Below are 22,915 nucleotides of genomic sequence, written 5' to 3' on the forward strand. Positions count from 1 at the left end.
TAGCAAGAAAAGAAAACAAAGAAACATAGGAGAAGTGAGACAAATAGAAAACACAAAGATGATAGTAAATAGTTGAAATAAATCAATAATCTCAATAAAGTAAATGAACTAAACTTACCAGGTAAAAAACAGACTAGATTATTTTTATAAATCCAGCAATATGCTGTTAAAAGAGAAAAATCTGAAATACAAAAATACATAATGACTGAATATCATAGGGTATAAAAAGAAATGTGAGGCAAATATAACCACAGATTGAGAGGGCCTCTAAATAATATTGATAAAATAAAGTTAAAAGCAAAAATATTAGTGAAAACAAAGGATCAATAAATGCTGATAAAAGGATCAACTGAGAAGGAAGCTACAAGATTTAAAACTTGTACACACTTAGTGAAATAGTCAATAACATATATGTATCAAAAATTGATGGAACTCCTAAGTATAAGCTGAAAATTTATCTCAATTTTTTGTAGGTTAAGCAGACAATGATAAGTAAACACAGATCTGAACAACACAACTAACAATCCTGAGTTAATGGACATATATAAAACATTAGGCTCAATTAGACAATTAGGTTAGAAATTAGTAACAAAAGATAGCTAGAAAAATATCACCTGTTTGGAAATTAAAAAATACACTTCTACTTCTGCTTAAGCCAAGATGGAATAATAAAGGCCACATTTACCTGTGGCCTGAAAACAAAACAAACCAGACCAAAACCACACAAAACATTTTTCAAGATAATAAATATCAGATAACAAAGGACAGTGATCCCTGAGAGATAGGAAATAAACAAGGTGAACCTTACAAATCAACTAGCATGATACCTTGAGATTTTCTAGGGCACAGGGATGGGGATAGTAAGGCAGAGCCCACTTTCAGAGTTGAGGAGATGGACTTGAGAGCTCAGGGGGATCAAGGTAGCTAGACTTTATAGGACAAAGTCTCACAGAGAGAAGTTCTTAGAAAGAGAATTCCAGAAATTTGTGGAGGGGCTCCCTTGAGTATTTAGCAGAGTACTGATCAGTGCATGCATGTGAAAAAGGCCAGGGAAAGAATCACGCTAAAGCAGGGGCCCCAACCCCTGGGTCATGGACTGGTACTGTCCTTGACCTGTTAGGAAATGGGCTGCACAGCAGGAGATGAGAGGCAGGCAGGTGAGTAAGGAAAGCTTCATCTGTATTTGCAGTCACCCAGTGCTAGCATCACCGCCTCAGCTCCACCTCAGGTCACGAGGCATTAGATTCTCACAGAAGCACTGGTCCCTGGTGCCAAAAAGTTGGGGACCGCTGCTCTAAAAGAATAAAGGGAGCAATTCTGGTGCTCACATAAGGATAGGAATAGAGCCTGTTTCTATAAGCTAAACTGAAAACACCTAATAATTCATGGGGTATTGTGTACAGTACTCAAGAAGGTCTTACTTTAGTAGTGAGGATTAATCTCAGATCAATTATTGCTGTGGACTCATCTAATAAATCATAAAAGTAAAACTCAAAAAGATCAAACTGTTTCCAAGTAACTTAACTGCATCCCAGAACAAAGTTCAAGAAGGTTTTAGGAATGCAAAAATATCCACTACCCAAAAGGAAAAATTCACAGTGTCTGGCATCCACTCAATCATAGATTACTATGCATGACAAGATGCAAAAAAAAAATATGGCCCATAATGAAGAATAAGCAATTGAAACTGACACAGAATAGATACAGATGTTAGGATTCGCAGAAAAGGACATTAAAAGAGTTATTATAACTGTATTTGGCATGTTCAAAAATTTAAGTAGAGACATGGACGATATAAAAAAGATACAAATCAAACTTGTAGAGATGAAAACTACAATGTCTGAGATAAAAATATAGTGGATAGGATTAATTGCAAAAGAAAAGATTAGAAAAAACTTGAAGGTACAGCAGTAAAAACTATCCAAAAATGAAACACAGAGAAAAAAATAATCCCTCCTCCAAAAAAAGAGAGAAAGAATTAGCAGTGAGACACAGGACAACCTGAAGCAGTTTAATATATGGGTAATAGGAGTCCTCAAAGGAGGGGGTGGTAGAAAAAATATTTAATAAGAAATAATGGGCACCTTGAAATAATCATACTAAGCGAAATAAGCCAGACAGAAAAGGTTGAAAATCACATGATATCACTTATATGTGGGATATAAACCTAAAAGCAACAAATGAACAGGACAGAAAGAGACTCATCGGCATGGACAATGGACTAGTGGTTACCAGAAGGGAAAGGGAAGGGGAGAGGGGGGAAAATAAAAAATTAAATGTTAAAAAATAAATAAATAAACGAAAGTGGAAAAATAAAAAAGAAATAATGGTCAAAAACTTCCCAAATGTAATGAAAACTGTAAACTTATAGATCCAAAAAGATCAATAAATTCTAAGCACAAGAAACGTGAAGAAAACTACACCAGGGCACATCATAACCAAGCTGCTAAAAAGTTAATAATAAAGGAAAATATTTTAAAAGCAGCCAGAGATAAAAGACTTGTTACATACAGAGAAACAAAGGTAACAATAGTATCTGATTTCTAATCAGAAATACAAGAGAGAAGATTGTGGAGCAACATCTCAAAACAACAACTGTCAACTTAAAATTCTATACCCAGTGAAAATATCTTTCAGAAATACCATTTTAAAGGATGTTCTTCAGGTATAACAAAAATAATAACAATTGAAAATCCGAATCTATAGAAAGGTATAAAGAATAATAGAAATGGTAACTACATGGGTAAATATATAAGATTTTGTCATATTATTTAAATCTCTTTAAAAATACTTGGCTGTTAAACAAAAATAATAAGAATGTACTGTGGATTTTATAATATATATAAAAATAAAACTCCTAACACAATGATATAGTATACATCAAGTGGTATAATAAAGTCGATTGCAATAAGTTAAAGATGTTTACTATAAGTCCTAAATCAATCACTAAAATAACAAAATTAAAAGTTTTGCTAATAAGCCAATAAAGGAGATAAAATAGAATAACAAAAATCTCCAAATCTAAAAGAACGATTAAAAAAAGAACAAAAAAGAGACAACAATGAAAAACAAAAGTCATAATGACAAACTCAAATCTAACTATATTGATAATTGCATTAAATGAAAGTGGCCTAAACATCTCAATTAGAAGGTGGAAATTATCAGATTGGATTTTTAAAAAAAGACCAAACTATATGCTACCTACAAGAAATATACTTTTAGTATAAAGGCATAAATAGGTTAAAAATAAAAAGATAGAGAAGGATTTATCATGCTAATGCTAGTCGAAGGAAAGCTGGAGTGGCTACATTATTATCAAAGTAGATTTCACGGATTCATAATAAAGAGGTCAATTAAACAAGAGGACATAATAATCTTAAACATATGCACCAAATAACAGTTTTTCAAATTATATGAAACAAAACTGACAGAATCTAAAAAAAGAAATAGAAAAATACAGAATAATTATTGGTGATTTTAATACTCTTCTATCGAAAGTAGAATAAATAGGCAGAAAATCAGCCAGGATATTTTAGACCCAAACAACACTATCAACTAACTCAATCAGTTTGATATTTATAAAACACTTCACCCAAAGAAAATGGAATACACATTCTGCTCAAGTGCACACAAAACATTTATCAGGTAGACCATATTCTGAGCGATAAAATAAATCTCAATAAATTCAAAAGAATTCAAGATGGCTCTCTGACAAAAAGAATTAAATTAGAAATCAATAATGAAAAGATTCTAGAAGAATCCCCAAAGTTTTGGAAACCAAATAACACATGGATCAGAATAAAAAAAAAAAAAACACTCAAAAGGGAAATTAGAAAGTATTTTTAACTGAATGAAAATGAAAATACGACATATTAGAATTTGTGGTATGTCCCTAAAGCAGTACTTAGGGAGAAATGTATAGCACTAAAAGCCTATTTTAGACAAAAAGAAAAGCCTTAAATCAAAGACTTCAGCTTTCATCTAAGAAATCAGAAAAAGGAGAGGAAATTAAATCCAGTGTAAGCAGAATAAAAGAACTTGTAAATATGAAAAATATAAAACAGAAAAGCAATAGAGAAAATCAATGAAACCAAAAGCTAGTTCTTTTAGAAGATCAATAAAATGGATATACCTGTACTGCTCAGGGAAAAAAAGAGAGGACACAATTTTCCAACATCAGAAATGAAAGTAGTGATATTGCTACAGACTGTAGAGATATTACATGGATAGAGAATATTATAAACAATTTTCTGCCAACATATTCAGCAACTTATAAGAAATGGACAAATTCCTTGAAAAATACAAATTACCAAAGCTCATTCTAGAAGGGCTTAAGGAAAAAGTAATACCAATTCTACATAAACTCTTCCAAAAACTGAAGAGGAGGAAATACCTCCCAACTCAGTCTCTGAGGCCAGCATATCACATTTGATACCAAAATGAGACAAAGAAATTGCAAGAAAACTATAGACAAATATCCATCATGAACATCAATACAAAATTTCTAAAAAAAATTTTATTAAATCTAATCCAACAGTATATTAAAAAGATAATACATCATGACCAAGTGGGGTTTATCTGGAAAATGTAGAGTTGGTTTAACATTGGAAAACAAATTGATGTAACTCATATTAAAATTAAAAATATATAATCATCTCGATAGTTGCAGAAAAAGCATTTGACAAATCTAACATCCATTCCCAATAACTCTCAGCAACTAAAAATAGCAGGGAATTTCCTCAATCTGATAAAAGGCATCTATGAAAAACATACAGCTACATACATACGTACACACATACATACATAACGGGGGAAGACTGAATACTTCCCACCTAAAATCAAAAACAAGACAGACATCCTTTCTCACCACTATTATTCAACATTGTACTGGAAGGTCTAGCCAGTACGATCAGGCAAGAAAAATAAATAAAAGACACCCAATTTCAGTCTCAGGTTTATATCCTAAACAAACTCTTGTACTTATTCGAATTATGAGAGAAGAATGTTCACAGAGGCTTTGCTTGTCACAGCAAAAATGAAATACAGCAAACTACGACTAAATATAGCAACGTAGAAAAATCTTAGAAATATAATGCTGAATTTAAAAAGAACATTTTAGACTACTATATATAAAAATTTTGTATAAAGTTAAACACAAGCACAACTAAACAATATGTTGTTTAATATTATACAATCTGTAATAATTTATTTTTTTTTAAAGGACAAGGTCATGATAAACACAAAACTTATTTATTATGTTTAGGAGAGGGGTAGGCAGTGGTATGAGACGAAGAAAGAACATGGTGGTGGCATCCGTGGTGTTTTTAATGTTCTAATTTTCAGTTTTTTTGGCAGGCTCACAGGTGTACATTGATTATTATGCTTCATGAATTTTATTTTGTTATATTTTTCTTTTCTATGTATCATCTAGGACATAATAACTTAAAATTTTTTCAAATGAATAAAATATTTAAGCATAAATAATAAAGCCATATAAATGCTAGAAGAAACCACAAAATAAATTTTTAAAAATTATATTGGCATGATAAAGCCCTTTCTAAATATGATAAAAATCCAAAGTACTTAAAAGATTAAGAAACTGGGTAAATTTCACCATATAAAAAGTTAAAAGGCAAGAACTAACTAGAAAAAATACGTGCAACTCATGACAAAGGGCTAATTTTCTTAATATATACTCCTACAAATCAGTAACAAAAGCCAATCTTTTACAGAAAAATAAGCAAAGGACATGAATAGACAGTTCGTAGAAAAGGAAACACAAATGGACTAAATACATGAAAGTGTGCTCAACTTCAGAGTAAGGGAAGTTGACTTATATGATGGGACAGATGAAAAAAATTACAGTAACCACTGTTTATTGCAGTTATTTCTCAACTCTGAGATCACTTGCCTTCATTCCTTGAAGATTTTACTCCCAGATCACTATATATGCCCTGTCATAATTATTGGCGATTTCAAGGTCAATAGATAGATAATTCTTCCAACATAGCCTCCTCTCCATTCCTTGAGCATCTTCTCCTGCAATGTCCTTGTCTTCACTCTCCCTTGGCCGCACATTACCAATAAATGCAATTCCCAAATAATGCTACTTACAGACAAGCCACTCTCTAACCACCTTCTAATCTCCAGCTCAACTCTTTTCTATAATAATTCTTTGGCCTCATCAGAACTTTGTTCTATTCATTCTGCCATGTCTTCACTTTCCCACTCTTCTCTCCTCACTCAGCTTCAATTCTTTGTTTTATTTTTGTAAACACCCCTTGCATACACTTTCACTCTCTTGCCCTTTCATGTTTCATTGAACTCACCTGGCAAGCCCCTAACTCTGGTTATAAGCCACCCCTCATCTGTTCTGTACTTGCACATGTGCAGCTCTGCATGGCTGGAGAAAGTTCTCACTTTGAATTTGTGACCGCAAACCTCAGACGGGCCCTTAGTACTACTTGGCAATCACATGGCATTTCCATGGTCCATTCACTCCCCTGGATAAGTATTTCATGCACTAGTGTCTCCCTCTCCATCCTCATCCACAAATGTTGACCCTGTTTCTTATTTCACTGAGAAAACAAAGTAATCTGAAGAGAATGTCCATAATCTCTCACAATAGATATACCCATTTATCCATTTCTGTGCCCAGGTTCTCTGTCTTCTCTGCTGTTTCCATGGATAACTGTCTAGGCTCCCAACTAAAATCGGTCCTGTGCATGCAATCTCATATGCCTGGCCAACTAAAGGACATAGCTTTAGCAATTCTCCCTTCTATCTCTTGCATCATAATTTTCCTCTTCCCTACTGGGTTTTCACATTAGCATATGAGCAAGCTATATATTTTTCCTTGGCCTTACATGTGGTCCAGCCGCCACCCCATTTCTTTGATTCCTACAGAGCAAAACTCTAGTCACTGTCCCTAACCTCTCTTCTCCCATCCTCTCTTAAGATCTAGCTTTGTCAGACTTCTGCCTCTCCACTCCACTGAATAGCTCTTGCTGAGGTCGCCAATGTCCCCCATGTTACTAAACTCGGTGGTCAATTATTATTCTCTTTTTATCATATCCACAAGCAGCATTTGATGCTATCAACTATTGCTTCCTTTTGGAATATTTTCTTATTTAGGCCTCCAGGACCCTCCACTCCCCTGATTTCCCTCTGACTTCACTGGCTGCCCCTTTTCATTCTCTTTTTCTGGTTCCTTATCTCCACGACCTGCAAACACTGGACACCCAGGATTCAGTGCTTGAACCTCTTCTATTTTTTATCAACACTAATTCCCTCGATGATGTCGTTCATTCAAATTTCTCTCTGCAGCCTAGACCTTTCCCTTGAGAGCCATACTCATGTTTTTAGCTGCTTTTTCAACATCCACACCTGGATGTTTAGTGAGCATCTTAAACATAACATGTCCAAAAGAAAACTCCTGACCTTCCTCCTCTTAAACCTGCTCCTCCCCAAATCTCCTCCTTCTCAGTAGGTAGAAGTTTTTTCTAAGTTGCTCGTGTCAGAAACCTTGGAGATAACTTGACTTCTGTCACTCTGTCTCTCCTTCCATAACAAATCCTGTCAGTTTTATCTGTGGAATATATCCAGAATCTAATCATTCCTTAAGACCTCTTGTTATGACATCCCTGGTCCAGGCCTCCATCATTTCTCACCTGGATAACTGTAATGGCTTCCTAACTCACCTTTCTGCTTCTATCCTCGCCTCTTACTGATCATCTTCAACATAGAAGCTAGAGTGATCTTGCTGAAATACAAATCAGGTCACACTATTCTTCTCGAAATCCCCAATGGCTTCCACGTCATACAGAATAAAAGCCAGAGTCCTCACAATGGCCTACAAACATGGCCCACATGCCATCTACAAGGCCCTGCATAATCTTGCCTTCCTTCTGCCCCACCCATCAGCTCTCCAACATCACCTCCTCCTACTGTCCATCCCGCTCCAGTCACCTGAGCCTTCTTGCTGTTCCTTAAATACATCAGGTACACTCCTGCCAAAAACATTTCCCCTCTAGATTCATGGCCTCCTTACTTCCTTCAGGTCTTGGCTTAAATGTCATCTTTTCAATGAGGCCTTCCTTACATACCGTAAAATTGCAGTGCTCCCTTCTTGGCACTCTCTGACCTTTTCTGATGGCTCTTTTTCTCCTTAGCTGTTATCACCATCTAATATGCTATATACTTTATTCATTCAGTTAGTTTGTTTACTTTCTCTACTAGATTGTAAACCCATGAACACAAGGCTTTTTGTGTTTTTTGGTCACTGTTTAATCCACAGCATATAGAAGAGACTCTGGCACACAGTGGATGTTAAAAAAATTACTTGTTAAATGAATAAACAACATACTTAATTGGCCAGAGTGTTCTTAAAATTGCTGGTACGAATGTCAATTGGTATAATTTCTACGGAGGGTAAACTGGCAATAACTATAAAAATTACAAATGCACATACCTTTTGACCCAGCAATTCTACTTCTAGTAATATCTTTCATAGAAATTCATACATGTTCAAAATGACACATGGACAAAATAATTCAGCTTATTTTATCCCTGAAAAAGAATGAAAAATGTCCAAAATGTCCGGCAATAGCCTAAAGAAATTACAGTCCATCTATACAATGGAATATTTTGCAGAAGCAAAAAAAAATGAGATTTCTTATAGTTTGATATATGTGTGTGTAAATATATATATTATATATAATATGTATAATATATACATTATACGTATAACATATAATATGTGAATGTTTTATCTATTAAAAGAAGAACAAAGCAAGGTTTATGTTCTAATATGGAATGATCTCTAAGATATATTTATATCTATTTCTATCTATCTCTGTCTCTTTCTCTATATACTACGGGTTTTTAAAAAAGGTAAATACATAAGAGTGTGGAGTATGCTATGCATAGCGGTGGGAGCTGACTTTTCATTATTTACTCTTTTTGTAACATATATGAGTTTCAAATTTTGTAACTTATATATGAATTTCCTATTCAAAAAGAAGTAAAACAATTTTTAAAAATCTTGATGGGAGAATGAATTTTCACATGCATCGCCTAGACAATCCTATGACCGAAACTTGTCAAGTATTTCCCCCATTTTCAAATGAAGAAAACAGACATTCAGTGAAGTCAAATCAAACAGTACAAAGGTGGCACCTGGACTAGAACCCAGCCTTCTGTGTCCAGCTCATGCCAGCCCCTCCATCCTCCCAGCCTCTTTCTGGGGCTGGTTCACTTCCTACCCACCATCCCCACCCCCATCTCCATCCTCTGCTCTTCCTGGGCTCCTTCTGTCAGGAAACACTGCTCCTAAGGCCAGTCCCAGAAAGTCTGCCTCCAAAGCTTCACTCAGGGGCCATGGCTGGAGGCTCATTGGTGTCTGACAGTTTGTCCCTCTGCTCAGAGCCCCCAAGCACCAGGGGTGAAAGAAAGGTGGGCAGCTCCATCCCTCCCTGGAGCCACCACCGTGTTCTGTGACTGAACTCAGCCTGCCTAGTCCTTGCAGCTCCCAGGTTCCCTCCTCCAGCCTGTACCTGTCAATAATGACGGGGTCTGACGGTGTCTCATTCCGGTTGCCACAGCTCTTTCGGTCACAGCACCGGCTGATGGAAAGATGACAAGGAAGAGAAGGAGGAAAGGAGTGAAGGAGAGGGAGATTACAGTGTGTGTGTGTGTGTGTGTGTGTTTAGGGGGCACTGTGGGGGTGAGGATGCTGGGGATGGAATCCTTGGGCCCCTCAGGGCCTGGGGAAAATGGCAGTGAGGGTCCTGTCACAGGGACCGGGAGAGCCCAGTCCTGGGGATAAGGCTGGCCTGGAAACCCTTGTCCCAAAGGCATGCTGTTCTTGGAGGATCCAGCAAAGGGCAAGCTGCTAGCCACCTACTGGGTCTCTTACTCTCTCTGTGTGTACACTTCTTATACACATAGAAAGGAGCTCAACTTATAAGTGTGCAGCTTGTGAATTATCGCAAAGTGAATCCATACATGTAACCAGCAGCCAGACCAAGAAATATCACGTGCCCAGCCCTCCAGAAGGCCCCTCGTGACCCTTTCTTGTTACTACTCTTCCTAAAGGTAGCCACCGTCTCAACCAGATTTTTGAACACTATGTATTCTTTTTTCCATGTACAAGGACTGCCTCCAAGGATGCCATCTGACTGGCTTTTCCTGGGGAGACCTTGCCTAGAAATGCCAAGACTTGTGGGGAAGGGGAGCCAAGAGCTGTGTTCCTCCTATTCCACCCTCCCCCGCAGGAAGTGTCCCGGGGTCAAGTAGGAGGTAGCAAAGTTTCCTCCCTGCAGCTCTGGAGCCCTGGTCCCCATCCCCAGAGAGCCCTCCCCTGAGCTTTATTAGTTAAGCTTCCCAGTAGTGGCAGGAGACCTCTCTTACAAAAACACTTGGAGAAAGCCACATAAACAGACCAGGCTAATGGGGCCTCAAGGACCCTCTCCTCAGCCAGCACTGTGCTCAGGGGCCTCTCTCTTCCCTCATTGTCTCCCCTACCAGGCCTTCTCTAGGGAGCAGCAGGGAGGGTGGTGGTGGCAGTGGTAGGGGGCAGGGCCTGGTGGGGGTCCTTGGCAACATCCTGGCTAAGGGGCAAGGTGAAAATGACCCAGCTCCCCTCACCTGCACATGATCTCATGGGTGAGCAGCACTCGGCACATTTCAGGGTTCTTGTCCTGTCCCTCATAGATAATGGCCTGGGGGAGAGAGGAAGTGCACAGGCTCATGGGGAAGAAGGCTCCCCTTATGTCCAAATGTGGGGGGAGAGATAGACCTGCCTCTGGAGAAGATCATGCCTTCCAAATCGCTGCAGGGCACCAAGGAGTGTAGAGCATGAGCTGGGAGCCTGGCTCCCCAAACCAGGACTACTGACAGGGTGGGCAACTGTGGCATGAGGTCTATAGATTCTGTTTGTCAACAGGCAGCTCCTTCCAGATCCATCTCTGCTTGGGGCCAGGGAAGGCCCCAGACCAAGGACCTCGGTCAGGCTGGGATGGGGATAGACATTCCTATCCCCACTGCTCCCATGGCCCTAGTGGACCTCTGCTTCTGCTCAAAAGCATTGTCCTCTAGGTTATCCCAGCTGGCTATTCAGCCTTTTCCCCCCATCCTTATCATCTCCCCAATTTGGGTGAGCATCTCCCCCTTGGACTATTAGATCACTCTCCTCACGGGTCACCCAGACTCTACTCTCTGCCCTGAAGCAAAGAGTAAGCTTCCTAAACTACTAATCTGGCTTCCTACTTTATAACCACTTGGGCCTCTCAGCCATACCCACTTGTGAGGTCCCTTTCTCTCTGGACTTCCTCCAGCCTCTTCCCCACTTGTCCCTCACACAATCCCCGCACCACTGTCTGGTCTGTCTCTCCTACCACGGTAACCACAGGCTTCCTAGAAACAAATTATTTCTTCCTCTGCCCTGAGATTGGGCAGAGGCTGCTGGAAGATTCTGCCTGTGTGGCAAAGCCTAAGTCTCCACCTTGCACTGGGCCACGGATCGGCCCATTTGAGACTCAGTTTCCTCCATACCAGCATGTACAACTTCTCTGCGAAGCCCATCACGGTGCTGAGGGTCTGCAGTAGCAGCTCTGGGGCCCCGCCCAGTCCCCTTTCCTGGACCATTGCACCCGCCCCAGCTGCAGTTAGTGTTGACTGTTAAGGGCTTTCTCTTAAGAATAGTTCTCAGTGGATAAGAGCTGCCTTGCCTGAAAATGTCTAGAAGGTTACAGGCTCCCTTTGGGGCTGTTTCCCAGCCAATGACCAACTGACACAGGGTACAGAATCTTGGCCTTCTTGTCTCAAGCAGGGGAACAACTCTGGTGTCATTCCGTCTCCAGAGCTCCCTGTGGATTAGGCCAAGGCTCAACTCCAGCTGAGACCCCATCCTTGCTGAGCACCCCCTGCCCTGTGCTGCTTCCCTCTGTCCCTTCCCCTGAGAGCCCCTCATGCCTCCCCAACAAACCATGTGCACCTGAATCCCCATCTCGGCTGGGCTTCTAGGGAACATGGACCTAGGATGCAGGTCTTTGTACAAATATTGCCTTTCTTTTAGACTAACGGCAAGGACCATACATCTTCCTGTCGTAGGCTGGAGTGAGAACCGGGGGAGCCAGAGTGGTGGGGGTGACGGCACAGGGAAGCGGAAGCAGGGAAAAGGATGTTCACTCAGATCACAAGTAGACTGGGCCTGAGCATTCCCTGGCTTGGCTCACCTGTTTGGACATGGAGTCAATCAGACGCACATAGAGGTCCTGTTCCGTCCGAAGACCTAAAGGTAGGAAGGCGAAGAGGGCTTGCTATACGGAGAGCATCTATGGCCTCTGATGGCTGGACTACACTCTATATTCTCCCCACCTGGAGCCAGGGGCCTCCTCAACCCTCACAACAAGGCATTCTGTGTTGCATGGGGCTTTCATACCCAGTGGGCAGTGGGTTTTACTCACCATTGTTATACACTAGCCGCAGGCGGTAATGGATCCCGTTGTTCGTTTTTTCAGCCCCAGGCTCCTACAGGGCCAAGATGAGTAGGGTGCTCTGATGCTCCCAGGGATCCTCCAGCCACACCCCCAACCTTACTCCTTAACCCTACCCCATTTCCCTCCCTTCCATCTATTCACCCCCCTCCTTCCCCACCATCTATCCATTGGAAGGGAGGTCCCTGAAGACCTCCTGCTCCCTTTCTCCTATGCTTTGTCCAACCAAGCCCACGAGCCTCTCACTCGATCCTTTTCCACGAAGTCAATGAAGGCTGTGCGCTCCACCTCGACGGGCTGCCCCTGCCGGTCGTACATGGCCAGCACGAAGTGGAAGAAGTTGGATTTCCTGAGGTTGGAGGGAGGCTGCTTTTCAAAATGTGCTCGTGCCAGGCCCACGCCACTGCAGGAGGAAGAGAGCTGGGAAACCACTGGAAGTGCCCTCTGGAGACCCCATCGCTTCTAACCAGGTAAGCAGGTGGGCCAGGACTTGGCTCCGATATGTCAAGAGTTTGGGCAAGGAATAAACTGGATGGGACTGGTCCACCCTCGCCAAGGCTATCTCAGTTCCAGACAGAGGCCTCTCAGCCTAGAGGCCACCCCAGCCTGCTCCCTTGGGAATAGGCCACACAGCAGATCACAACAGAGGTATCCCTTCAGGTTCCCTCCCAGATTTTCCTGGGCCCCGCATTTTGAAAGGCTGATTTCCAAAACCAAATGTATGAACAACCCATCTTACTGACCAGAGGCTCCTGTGCCTCCCTTTAGGGTATCAAGGGGTAGCTGGGAGGTTCTGGAACAAATATCCCACTGTATGTATCCTAGTCCATGGCTGTGTACATGAACCTGCAGCGTTGCCTGGGAGATGATGACTCTCAGACTCTCAGAGACATCAAACTGGCTAAGGCCCTAGTTTGCCCAGCCTGGACCCTGGGCTATAGCTGAAGATGGGGGACGCCCTCTCCTAGTGTGGAGGTGCTTTTCCACGAAGTCAATGAAGGCTGTGCGCTCCACCTCCACGGGCTGCCCCTGCCGGTCGTACATGGCCAGCACAAAGTGGAAGAAGTTGGACATCTTGATTACAGCCTCGGAAGGAACTCGGAGCCAGAACCACCCAGCTATGCTGCTCCCTGATGTCTCACTCTCAGAAACTGCATGAGATGATGTTTGTTGTCTTATGCTGCTGAGTTTTGGGAGTAATTTTTATGTGGCAATAGATAACTAATACACCATATTTACTTGACTATGGAGCACTTTTGTTGAGGGTTGTGGTTTGGGAAACACAACTAAAGGCCACCGGAAGGTTCTGAAGCCAGGCAGCACTTAGGAGATGCTGCAGGCAGAGAGGGGCAGTGCAGTGGGAAAGTGAGAGGATGCTGCAGGGATGCAGAGAGTGAGGCCAGTGGGACTGCCTTGAGAGCCATTTAGATGAGAGCCCCACCATGGACATGATGGACATGCCACTGTGACAGCTGCCACATTCATCACTACTTGAGAATTTTCTTCATATAATTTAAAACCAACTTACTCTTACTTGGCCTCGTATGAAGCCATAATATCTGAGATGTCATGGCTTGAGAGGCTTGTTGTGTTTTTGCTCATATAGATTACAGTAAATATAGAAACAATAAAATAAAAATTGTTCCTTCTTTTTAAAGCCTGCTTGGGAGCCCCAGTGGTTCATGTGAAATGTTGGTTTCAGAGGCAGAAGTGCTGGGTCTTGCTTGTCCAGATAAGATGAGGAAGGGGGCTGCCAACACCTTCTCTTCCCCACCCCCCAAGGTTTTTTTCTACACTCTAGGGACAATGTTCTTTTCCCTTTCTCCTCCACTCTCCCTCAGGCTACAGTCCTTTCAAGTCCAGGCCTTGACCCTCCCACTTGCCATTTGCCAAGAGGCAGGGAAGCCCAAAGAGGGCTTTGATCACAGCAGGTCCCTGATTACTGTTGATGAATATGCTAATGAGGTGGCAACCCTGACTCCTCCCTTACACTTCCCCCTGGTTACAGAGAGAGAGAGAGAGAGAGAGAGAGAGAGAGAGAGAGAGAGAGAGATTGAGAGAGATTGAGAGAGATTGAGAGAGATTGAGAGATTGAGAGAGATTGAGAGATTGAGAGAAGCTCCCAGGGATGGGTTCCAGGACCACCTGGGAGGAGAAAAGGCCAGAAAGAGGCAGGTCAGTGGAACCATCCGAGATCACTCTGCCCTTTATTCTGTCATCTGGCCCAGAAAAGGCACTGGATAGCTTTCAGACAGCAGGGAGGGAGGAAGGGTAAAGAAAAAGGTTTTAAGAGGGGAGTGGTGGATGCTTGGCAGAAACACAGTCCCCTAGACCATGCAACACACCCTTTCTACATAGACACTCTTGTACTTTCCAGGCCAAGAGTAAATCAACAATGCTGGCCTGAGCTTCCACTCTCATCCATCCCTCTTGGCAAATATCAGTCAGTCCTGGGTCCTAGCTGCCTACTGGCTCTTGCCAGGCTCCTAAGGACCAGACCTAGGACGTCTGGCCTAAGCCCCAAGCCAAGTTCTCTTCATAGGGCCCACCCTCCCTGCAGGAGAGGATTCCTGGAGAGAGAGGTCAGGTACCCCTGCCTGGGGTCTGTGGACACTGGTGCTCACAGGCCTGTGCTCACAGGCCTGACCCCACAGTGGGGTCAGGCTAATTTCCACTTCCCCTGAGACAGCCCAGCATCATCCTCTTTTCCTCATCTCATTTAATGGCTCTGAGGCACAATCAATCATTCTCCTGGGCCTTTACAAAGCAATGGGATTGAGGTGGCTAGTGTGTAGCTCTGAGAAAAAAATCCCTATCATGAATAACAGCAGAACAATGTAACAGTCCGAGCCTCCAGCAGACCAGCAGAAGACTGAAGAATGGGCAAGGCCCCTGCTGAGCACCCCCAGGGCTGCTCCTGGTCTGTGAATGTCTCTTGTTTACCCTGTTCATACTCTTGCCAGACATGTGAGAAGATCAAAGTGAAATAGAAAAAGTTTTGCTTTAAAGACATTCAGCATTTCTTGTGAACATGACATGGAGAATGACATAAGGATCAGCACATCAGTGGGTGCACTGGAGGTTGGTCTGGACTATGCCTTCCTTCTCCCGGTACCCCCAGGCACCTCCACCCCCAGTGTGCAGTAGGTGACCAACCAACATCCATGAGTGCAACTGCAGGCCCCAGAGGGAGAGGGTGGGGGAAGGGAAAGGAGAGACTTTTGCTTTTCTCCCCTTGGGACTAGCTGATGCTCTTGTAATGAGAAAACAAACCACAATTAAAGAACAGAAAGAAAGAAACATAGAGATTCGGTCCAACGACTCAGAAGATAGAAATAGGATGTGGAGAGGCCTAAGAGCCATGCTGGGCACTCCTGCAGAGGAGGTGCAGATGTGTGGGATACAGCTAGGCGGGGATGGACGCTGTCTGCTCTGACACTAGTTTAGAGACAGACAGATGTGATGAAGGCCAATCAATGTCTCTGATTCTGTGGTTTCCAAAGTGTGGGCGCCTAAGCCAACCACTAGAATGTGGGAGATACTCTGAGGATGTCTATTGATATGAATCCTTTATCTAAAAGAAAGGAGGCAGGAGCAGAGCCCCCGAAGTTGGGAGAGACAGTCATTTATTTCGGTTTCCCCAGAAGCAGACCCTCAAATGCAAAGTTCATGTGGAAGGTGCGTCTAGGAAACACTGGTGGGGGCGGGGAGTGAGCGAGAAAGGGAAAGGCAGTTTATAAAGGGCACATTATTAACAAGTTGCCACTGTGGGCAACTGCAGCTCAATCCCACCGGGAGCTCTGGAAACCATCCAGAACACGTGCTTTGGAGTTATCTCCTCAGAGGGCTGGAGGAGGGTTGCTGGGGTATTTATTGACCAACTCCAGTCATTGGTTGAGGGCTTCTGGGAGTACTCCTTAGTTACTTCTGGCCTGGGGTGCAAGTGGGCAGAGCAGCCTTTTGCAGCCTGAGAAAGTCTTAGGAAGCAGATGCTGGCAGGAGACGCAGACTCTTTACCAAGGGTCTAAGAAGATATGGGTGCCAACCACCAGCCACCTAGGGGCTGCGGTGTGATGAAAGCTAGCAAAGCTACAGCCCAAGGGCCTGAGTGCAGCTTGGCAGATATGCACAAGAAGTGCCTCACCTGGTACATGTGTTCTTGGGGCCTATAATTCAGAAACACCTCATTCACTTAGCATCATTAGTGCACAAAGCCTGCCACATAAGAGCCTTTTTCAGATAAATGCGGCTGAGCGATGAAAACAGGTATATTAACTACGTTTTGTAAGACTCCAAAACAAATTACACATCTCCTTGCTTTCTTAGAAAAGACTGTTTTCAACAAAATGTTCAAACACTTTCCTATCAATTCTGGAGCATGCTGAGGTGGTGGGCCATTTGCTCCTGTACTAAAGAACCCGGATGTGGGTGGAGAAAGTGCTTGTTTAAATATTTCTACCATGGCCCACTCACCACTTCTCATCTTCTGTTCTGAAACAGCCCAAAAGTTAAAGATGACTGTGAGGGAAGAGCTTTGGTTCGTATAGCTACTTTTTCGTAGGAAGACACTTGCCTTGTAGCAAGCACGGTATGCATGGACTTCCTGAGTACTGAGCTGGGAGTCCAGGTTCAAGTCAACATCAAGGACAACCTGACCTTCACAGCTTGGGCCATTCAGGTGGCCTGCGCTCCAGAGTACAGGGGGTGCATATGGGGACACGCTAGGGACTGCTGAGTTGTCTGGTTGCTATTGCTAGGGCCACCTAGCAGTCCCTGGAGACATTCCTTTGTGAGGCTGAGCAGGATGCCCCAGGGCCTGTCTTATGTCATAGCTGTTTAGTACAGACACTTCCCTCACAGTCTCTGCTCTCTACTCGGAAGGCCACTCGCGGCTTCTTACATTCTTGACCACACGCTTATTATAAATATGAGCAATTTAAAACAAGCACATCAAATCACTCAGGGGACAAGTGGCCAAGGCTGGAGCTTTGGCTTCTCCGCAGAGGCACCCTCAGGCCTCTGCCTCCTCCTAACCCCCACCAAATCCTCTCTTGCCTTCTTGACAGCCCAAGGTTCTGAGCAGTGCTTTGGCTTGGGCCTGATCCATCTTGGAGTCTGGGATACTGGAGAAATGCGGACAAGCCCTGAGGTCATCAGCAATGGGAGCAGGCTCCTTTTTGACCACCTCTCAAGAAGATAGAAGGAGTGAAAAAGAATATGTTTCCTGTATGTCATCCTTTGTCTCAGATTTCTCTAAAGTCTCTGTTACATTCAGCTCTTTTCTCATTCTGGCATGGGCTACATAAGTGTCCCCTTTTCTCTGCATCCTCTCTTCCTCCAAACGTCCCACTAGCCCCCACTCTCTCTGCAGGCATCCCCTGGGCCGCTGGGCTGCTGGTAACCATCAAGCTGGGCCTGGCATTGCTGACCCCAGTCAAGATCTATTGGCCTAGCCCTGCCTAGCCCAACATGCCCAGAGCCTGGCTATGCCACAGACTAAGGAAGACAAAAGCAGCAGCTCACTGGGGCACACCCACCTTGACAATGTGGGCAGAGGAGGACCTGGTGGCTAGAGGCAGCTGTTTAGAACCTACGTCCAGGGATGTCTGCTGGAATGAGAGGAGGTTTTGGGGACTACTTCATATTCCCCTGCTCCCACTGCCCCAGCAGCAGCTCTGATCACCTGCCCCAGGAAACTGTCTTACCCACCAAGATCCCTAAACAAGGGAGAAAAGACTTCCCACCCTGCATCTCTAGGCCCACTCCCTCACCACCCACCCACACGCCTGCCTGCCAGGTCCCAGGCTGAGGATGGGCTATTAATTATTAAAGCAAACAAAAGCATTTCCTAGCAGGGAGGCTAGCCTGCAGCTGCTTACAGGAAAGGCAGCCCCAGTTGGCTTCCCTCTCAGGGCCCTGAAAGTGCACTGGAACCAGCTCAAGGGAGAGGGCTGGCCTGGGTCCTCCAGGGGTCTCCCCAGGCTGGGAGTCACATCAGAATGAGTGGATAGCTCCTTCTGTGCTGAACACTCTAGAAAGAGGAGGATCTGAATGGGAATCTGGGGAAGGTGGGCTCCGGCTGGGATGTGGGTCTCAGAGATAAAGTCCTGTTGGCCCCAGGTGGGGACGGTCACGGCAATGGCCAGGGTCCTGTGCAAAGTTCTCCACTAGGAAGACCCTGCCAGCCCTCTGCACCAGCCTTCCCTTTCCTTCCCTTCCCTGTTGCCTCCTGTGTGAGGGTATGCAGCCCCTTCTCTCCCTACTTTTGCTCAGAACTTTCCTTCTTGTTGGCAGAGCCTCCCTCACTGTTCTTAGGCTCTGGGCTTTCTCCTCCATCTGTAAAATCTTGGCATCGTAAAGCTAGAGAGCAGCAGCTGCTCCAGTATATGGTTCCTGGGGTCGGGTAGATCCTGGGGACCACCAATTTAGAGAGCCCAACAGAAAAAGATTTGGGAACCTTCTAACATGCACTCCTGCTTCCTTCAGCAAATACTCATTGCTCCCCTACTGACTGCTCAAGCCTATCTTCATGCTGTGGACATGAGGATGAATAAGCCACCATCTCTGCCCTAAAGGAAGGCACAGGCTGGCAGGGCAAGGAAGCCCAGGACAGGCAGGGCACAGCTGAATCTGACCTGTGGCGAGCATCGTTAGGCAGCACTAAGAACCATTCCCCTGGGATGGGTGGGAGAGCAGAGATAGGGAAGATGCTGGGTGGGGTGGCTCCCAGAGGCCATAAGACTTTATTTGGTGAGTGTGTGGGTGCTGGGGACAGGGCAACTGTTTGAAAAGACATTGTTGGATGCCAAGTATTATATGAAGGCTGGAAGGAAATTTAGGGTCAGATTGTGATGGGCTTTGAATGCTGAATATCTAGGAGGAAGTGCAGGTGAAGTTTTTAATTTGGGAGGGATATGATCAGAGAAAAGTTCTTTGGAAATATTGCTTTGGTCTCTGATGTATGGCAGATGGTTTTGGGGGAGTGAGTAGAGGCTGGGGTTGGGGCAGTGGGCTAGGAGGTTAAGGTGGGAAATCAGGCTAGGTAAACCTTCAGCCAAGGAGAAAGTGGGGGAGGGGCAGGGCGTTTTATTGTAAACAGTTGGCCATGGGCACTGAGCTTAGGAGTAGGACACAGAGGCAGAGAACTCTAGAAGCCTTAATAACCAGGTGGCTATGTAGCAAAGGTGAGAACAGCATCAAAGACAACTGTCAGATCCCAAGCAGCCCTTGAGGGGAGGAGTGCTCCTGAGCAAGGTTCTCAGACGCAGAGGGAGAGGAAGCAGGTAGAGGTTGAAGAGGGAGGTAGGAATGGGAAAGAAAGTTTTGTTGTTGCTGTTTTAGGATGGGAAGACCTGAGCAGAGGACCAACTGAGGATCTAGATACAAATAGGAGAGATGCCAGGTCACCTTGGGAAGTATGAGGAGAAAGGATTAACCTGCTCCTCTCTGGAAGGAGGTGGCTCAGAGTCAACCAAATATGGGGGTGGGGTGGGAAGGGGGGAATCTGCCAATCTGTGTCCGAAGACAAAGAAGTCTCCGGACTTGGAAATAAACAGCCCAGTCCTGAAGAAATGCCCCTTTTCAAACTGGGAAAGCCTTCTGAGTCCCAGCAATGTGGCCCTGGGGACTTAGATTGGACTCCCCAATACCTGCTAAGATCCCCTATGTGCAGACAACACATGGCCTGATCCCCTGGAAGAGACTCATCTTGACACTTCCTGCGCCCATACAGGCGACAAGGGCACTGCCTCCTTCACATTTGCTTCTCCCATCAAATCTGCTTCCTGGGGCTGCCACAGGGGGAGGATGGGAGAGAAGCAGGAACCTTAAATGCAGAGGCCCTGACACCCTATCTACTATTACAAGGAGCTCTTACCACATGGCCAGTGGTGGAGAAAAGAATGGGCCCCCATTAAAATCAATTGGCTCAAGTTAAATAAAAAAACAGAACAGAAAAACAGAATTGTATGCATAGCACAGGAAAAAAACATGTTAATGAGAAGAAAGATAGGAAGGAAATACACTAAAATATTGACAGTAGTTGTATCAGAGAGGTGGGATTTTGTTTTCTGTTTTCTAATTTTCTGGAATATAGTTATATCATGAGTAAAATCAAGTGAATTAATTCGCAGGCAAGACCCTTTCTCTTCTTGAAGAGATGAGCTTCAGAGACAGCCCCTAGTGCTTCCTCCTGACAGTCCGGAAAGAACAGCAGTGCAGAATTACTGGTTTAGTTTGTGAGTGAAACAAGGTGTGTGTCTGTTAAGGGGTGAGGTTGAGGCTGGACTAGGAGTGGAGTCCCCTGGACAGGACTGGGGATGTGAACACGTGGCCCCGGTGCCAGCCCTGTTCTGCCCTGGCAAACCCCTAACAGAATCCCTTCAAGCTTCTGGACAAGCAGCTGCTCAGAACTCTGGGAAGCCTGGCTTTCGCATGCTCCAGCTGTCTGCAGAGGCAGCACCTCCCTAGTCCTACCCTCTCCCTCACCCCCCACCCCCGGGGTTACAAAAAGGTGAAGGCCCAGGTGTTGTGGAGGTCAGAGCAACAAATCTTTAAACCTTTCCAAACCCAGGAGTCCGTCCCCCACCAAGCCCCTCAGCCCAGACTTCTGTAAAGGAGTCAGAGAAAATGGGCGTGGGTGCTGGGTTTCCAGGGACACCCTGCCTCCCGCAGGACCCACTAGAAAAACATCTTAAGAGGCGGGAACTGAGCGGCCCTGCCCCATTCCCAGCCCCAATCATTCCAGCAAGCTGACTGCCCACCTCATCTTTTCCCCCTACTCCAGCCCCCAGCCGCTTCTCCAGCGCGGCACAACCTATCCTCCAACTCTGAGGGGCGTGGGAAAGCAGAAAGGAGGCTGGGTTTCGTAATTTTCCTGGCAGAGAGCCCCGGAATTGGACCAAGAGAGGCACTGGGACTGCCCAGGAAGGAGGGGTTGGCCATTCCTTGACGGTTGGTGGCTGTAGGGCATGGCTCAGGGACGATAGGCAGCCGAGATACCTCTTCCACTAAAGTCATGGACGGCTGGGCCCGCCAGTGACAGTCAAAAGTCTGAGCCGGGACAGCCAAGAGTGGAGGCAGAAGCCCCGCCCCGCCCCGCCCCACCTCTTCAGGAGAAAGGACAGGCGCACGGGACAGGGTGGGCGGGAGAGCTTGCTGGGACTGTGCAGAATTAGGGCTCCCTCCAGCCCTCGCCCCGGCAGCTCAGGGAGCTGGGCAAAGGCGGCGCGGAGCCGTCCAACCCGAGCGCGCCGCGTCGCATCCCAGCGCTTACCTCTGCGCGGCTGTGCTGGCGTCCAGGATGCCCGCGCCCTGCATCCAGGAGCGCACCGAGCCCAGGCCCGCAGGCAGCAGCGGCTCCTCCTTCAGGTTCAGCCCGCCGCGGGGCAGAGCGTCCTGCGCAGGAAACATGAGGGCGCTCAGTGGGTGGGCGCCCCCACCACCAAGGATTCGCTCCCGCCGAGGCTGCCGGCGTCTCAGCTCCGCCGGACCCGACGGCACCCCGCGTTCCTAAGAGCGCAGCGCAGCGCCGAGTTCCGGCGGCTCAGTGCGCACTAGCCTCTGGGGCGCTCCCTCGGAGAAAGCCGGTCCGCGAGCGCCGGCGCTGTCCCCTCCCCTCCCGGGGCGCGGGGCGGGGAGATGGAGGGATTCCCCCGCGGCCTGAGCGCCGGCGGGCGGACTGCGAGCGAGGCGGGGAGGGCGGGAGCGCAGCCGGGTGCACCCGGTCCGCGCGGAGGCGCCCCAGAGGCGCGCTCTCGCGGCTGCCCAGGGCCGCGGTCGTCGGAGGGGGGTGGGGGCTGAGCGCCCCGGGAGCTGCCTCCGGCGAGGAGGGGGCGCGGGGCAGCCCGCCCTTTCCCCCTCGTCGCCCCCACCTCCCGCCCGCCCGCGGCGCCGGCGCGGGGCGCTGATTACCATCCGGGAGGCGGAGGCTGCAGGCACGGAGCTTGGCGGCGGCGGCGGCGGCAGCGGAGGTAGGAGCAGCAGTAGCCGCGCGTCCCGGGGAAAGGCAGGGGAAGCGCCGAGCCAGCAGACGCCGCCGCCGCCGCCAGCGCCCCGCGTGCCCCGGCGCCCCGGCCCTGCCGCAGCCCCGGGCGGCAGCACCTGGAGCAGCAGCAGCAGCAGCCCGGCCGACTCCCCCCGGGGCCCGGTTCCCGCGCTGCCCCGCCGCGGCCGCCGCCGCCCGCCGCTCCCTGGGGCCTGGCCGCGGGCCCGGGCCATCCCGCCGCCGCCGCCGCTCCCGGGGGAGCGGGAGCCGAAGGGAGGGAGCACAGGCGGGAGGAGGGATGGCGGGAGCGGGCGGGCCCAGGGGACTGGGGGCCGGGGGAGGCGGGGGCGGGGCGGCGCGGCCGGCCGAGGGGCGGCCGGGGACGTGACATCATCGTGGGAGGAGCGGCCGGGCCCGGGCTGCCGCGGCGGGG

General features: G+C 46.6%; 1 protein-coding gene across 1 annotated transcript in view; it reads right to left on the reverse strand.

The window, feature by feature from the left end:
- Positions 1–21,908, reverse strand: part of EBF4 (EBF family member 4) — a 46,569-nt gene extending 24,661 nt beyond the window's left edge. The window contains exons 1-6 of the mRNA XM_039863899.1: positions 21,772–21,908; positions 12,744–12,900; positions 12,468–12,531; positions 12,237–12,292; positions 10,648–10,721; positions 9,555–9,623 (exon numbers count right to left, since the gene is read on the reverse strand). Of these exons, the coding sequence (XP_039719833.1) occupies positions 9,555–9,623; positions 10,648–10,721; positions 12,237–12,292; positions 12,468–12,531; positions 12,744–12,900; positions 21,772–21,908 (557 nt within the window). The remainder of the gene's footprint in view (positions 1–9,554; positions 9,624–10,647; positions 10,722–12,236; positions 12,293–12,467; positions 12,532–12,743; positions 12,901–21,771) is intronic.
- Positions 21,909–22,915: the final 1,007 nt, after the last annotated feature.

This window comes from Pteropus medius, unplaced genomic scaffold (genome assembly GCF_902729225.1).
Source record: "Pteropus medius unplaced genomic scaffold, Ma_sr-lr_union100, whole genome shotgun sequence".
NCBI lineage: Eukaryota > Metazoa > Chordata > Mammalia > Chiroptera > Pteropodidae > Pteropus > Pteropus medius.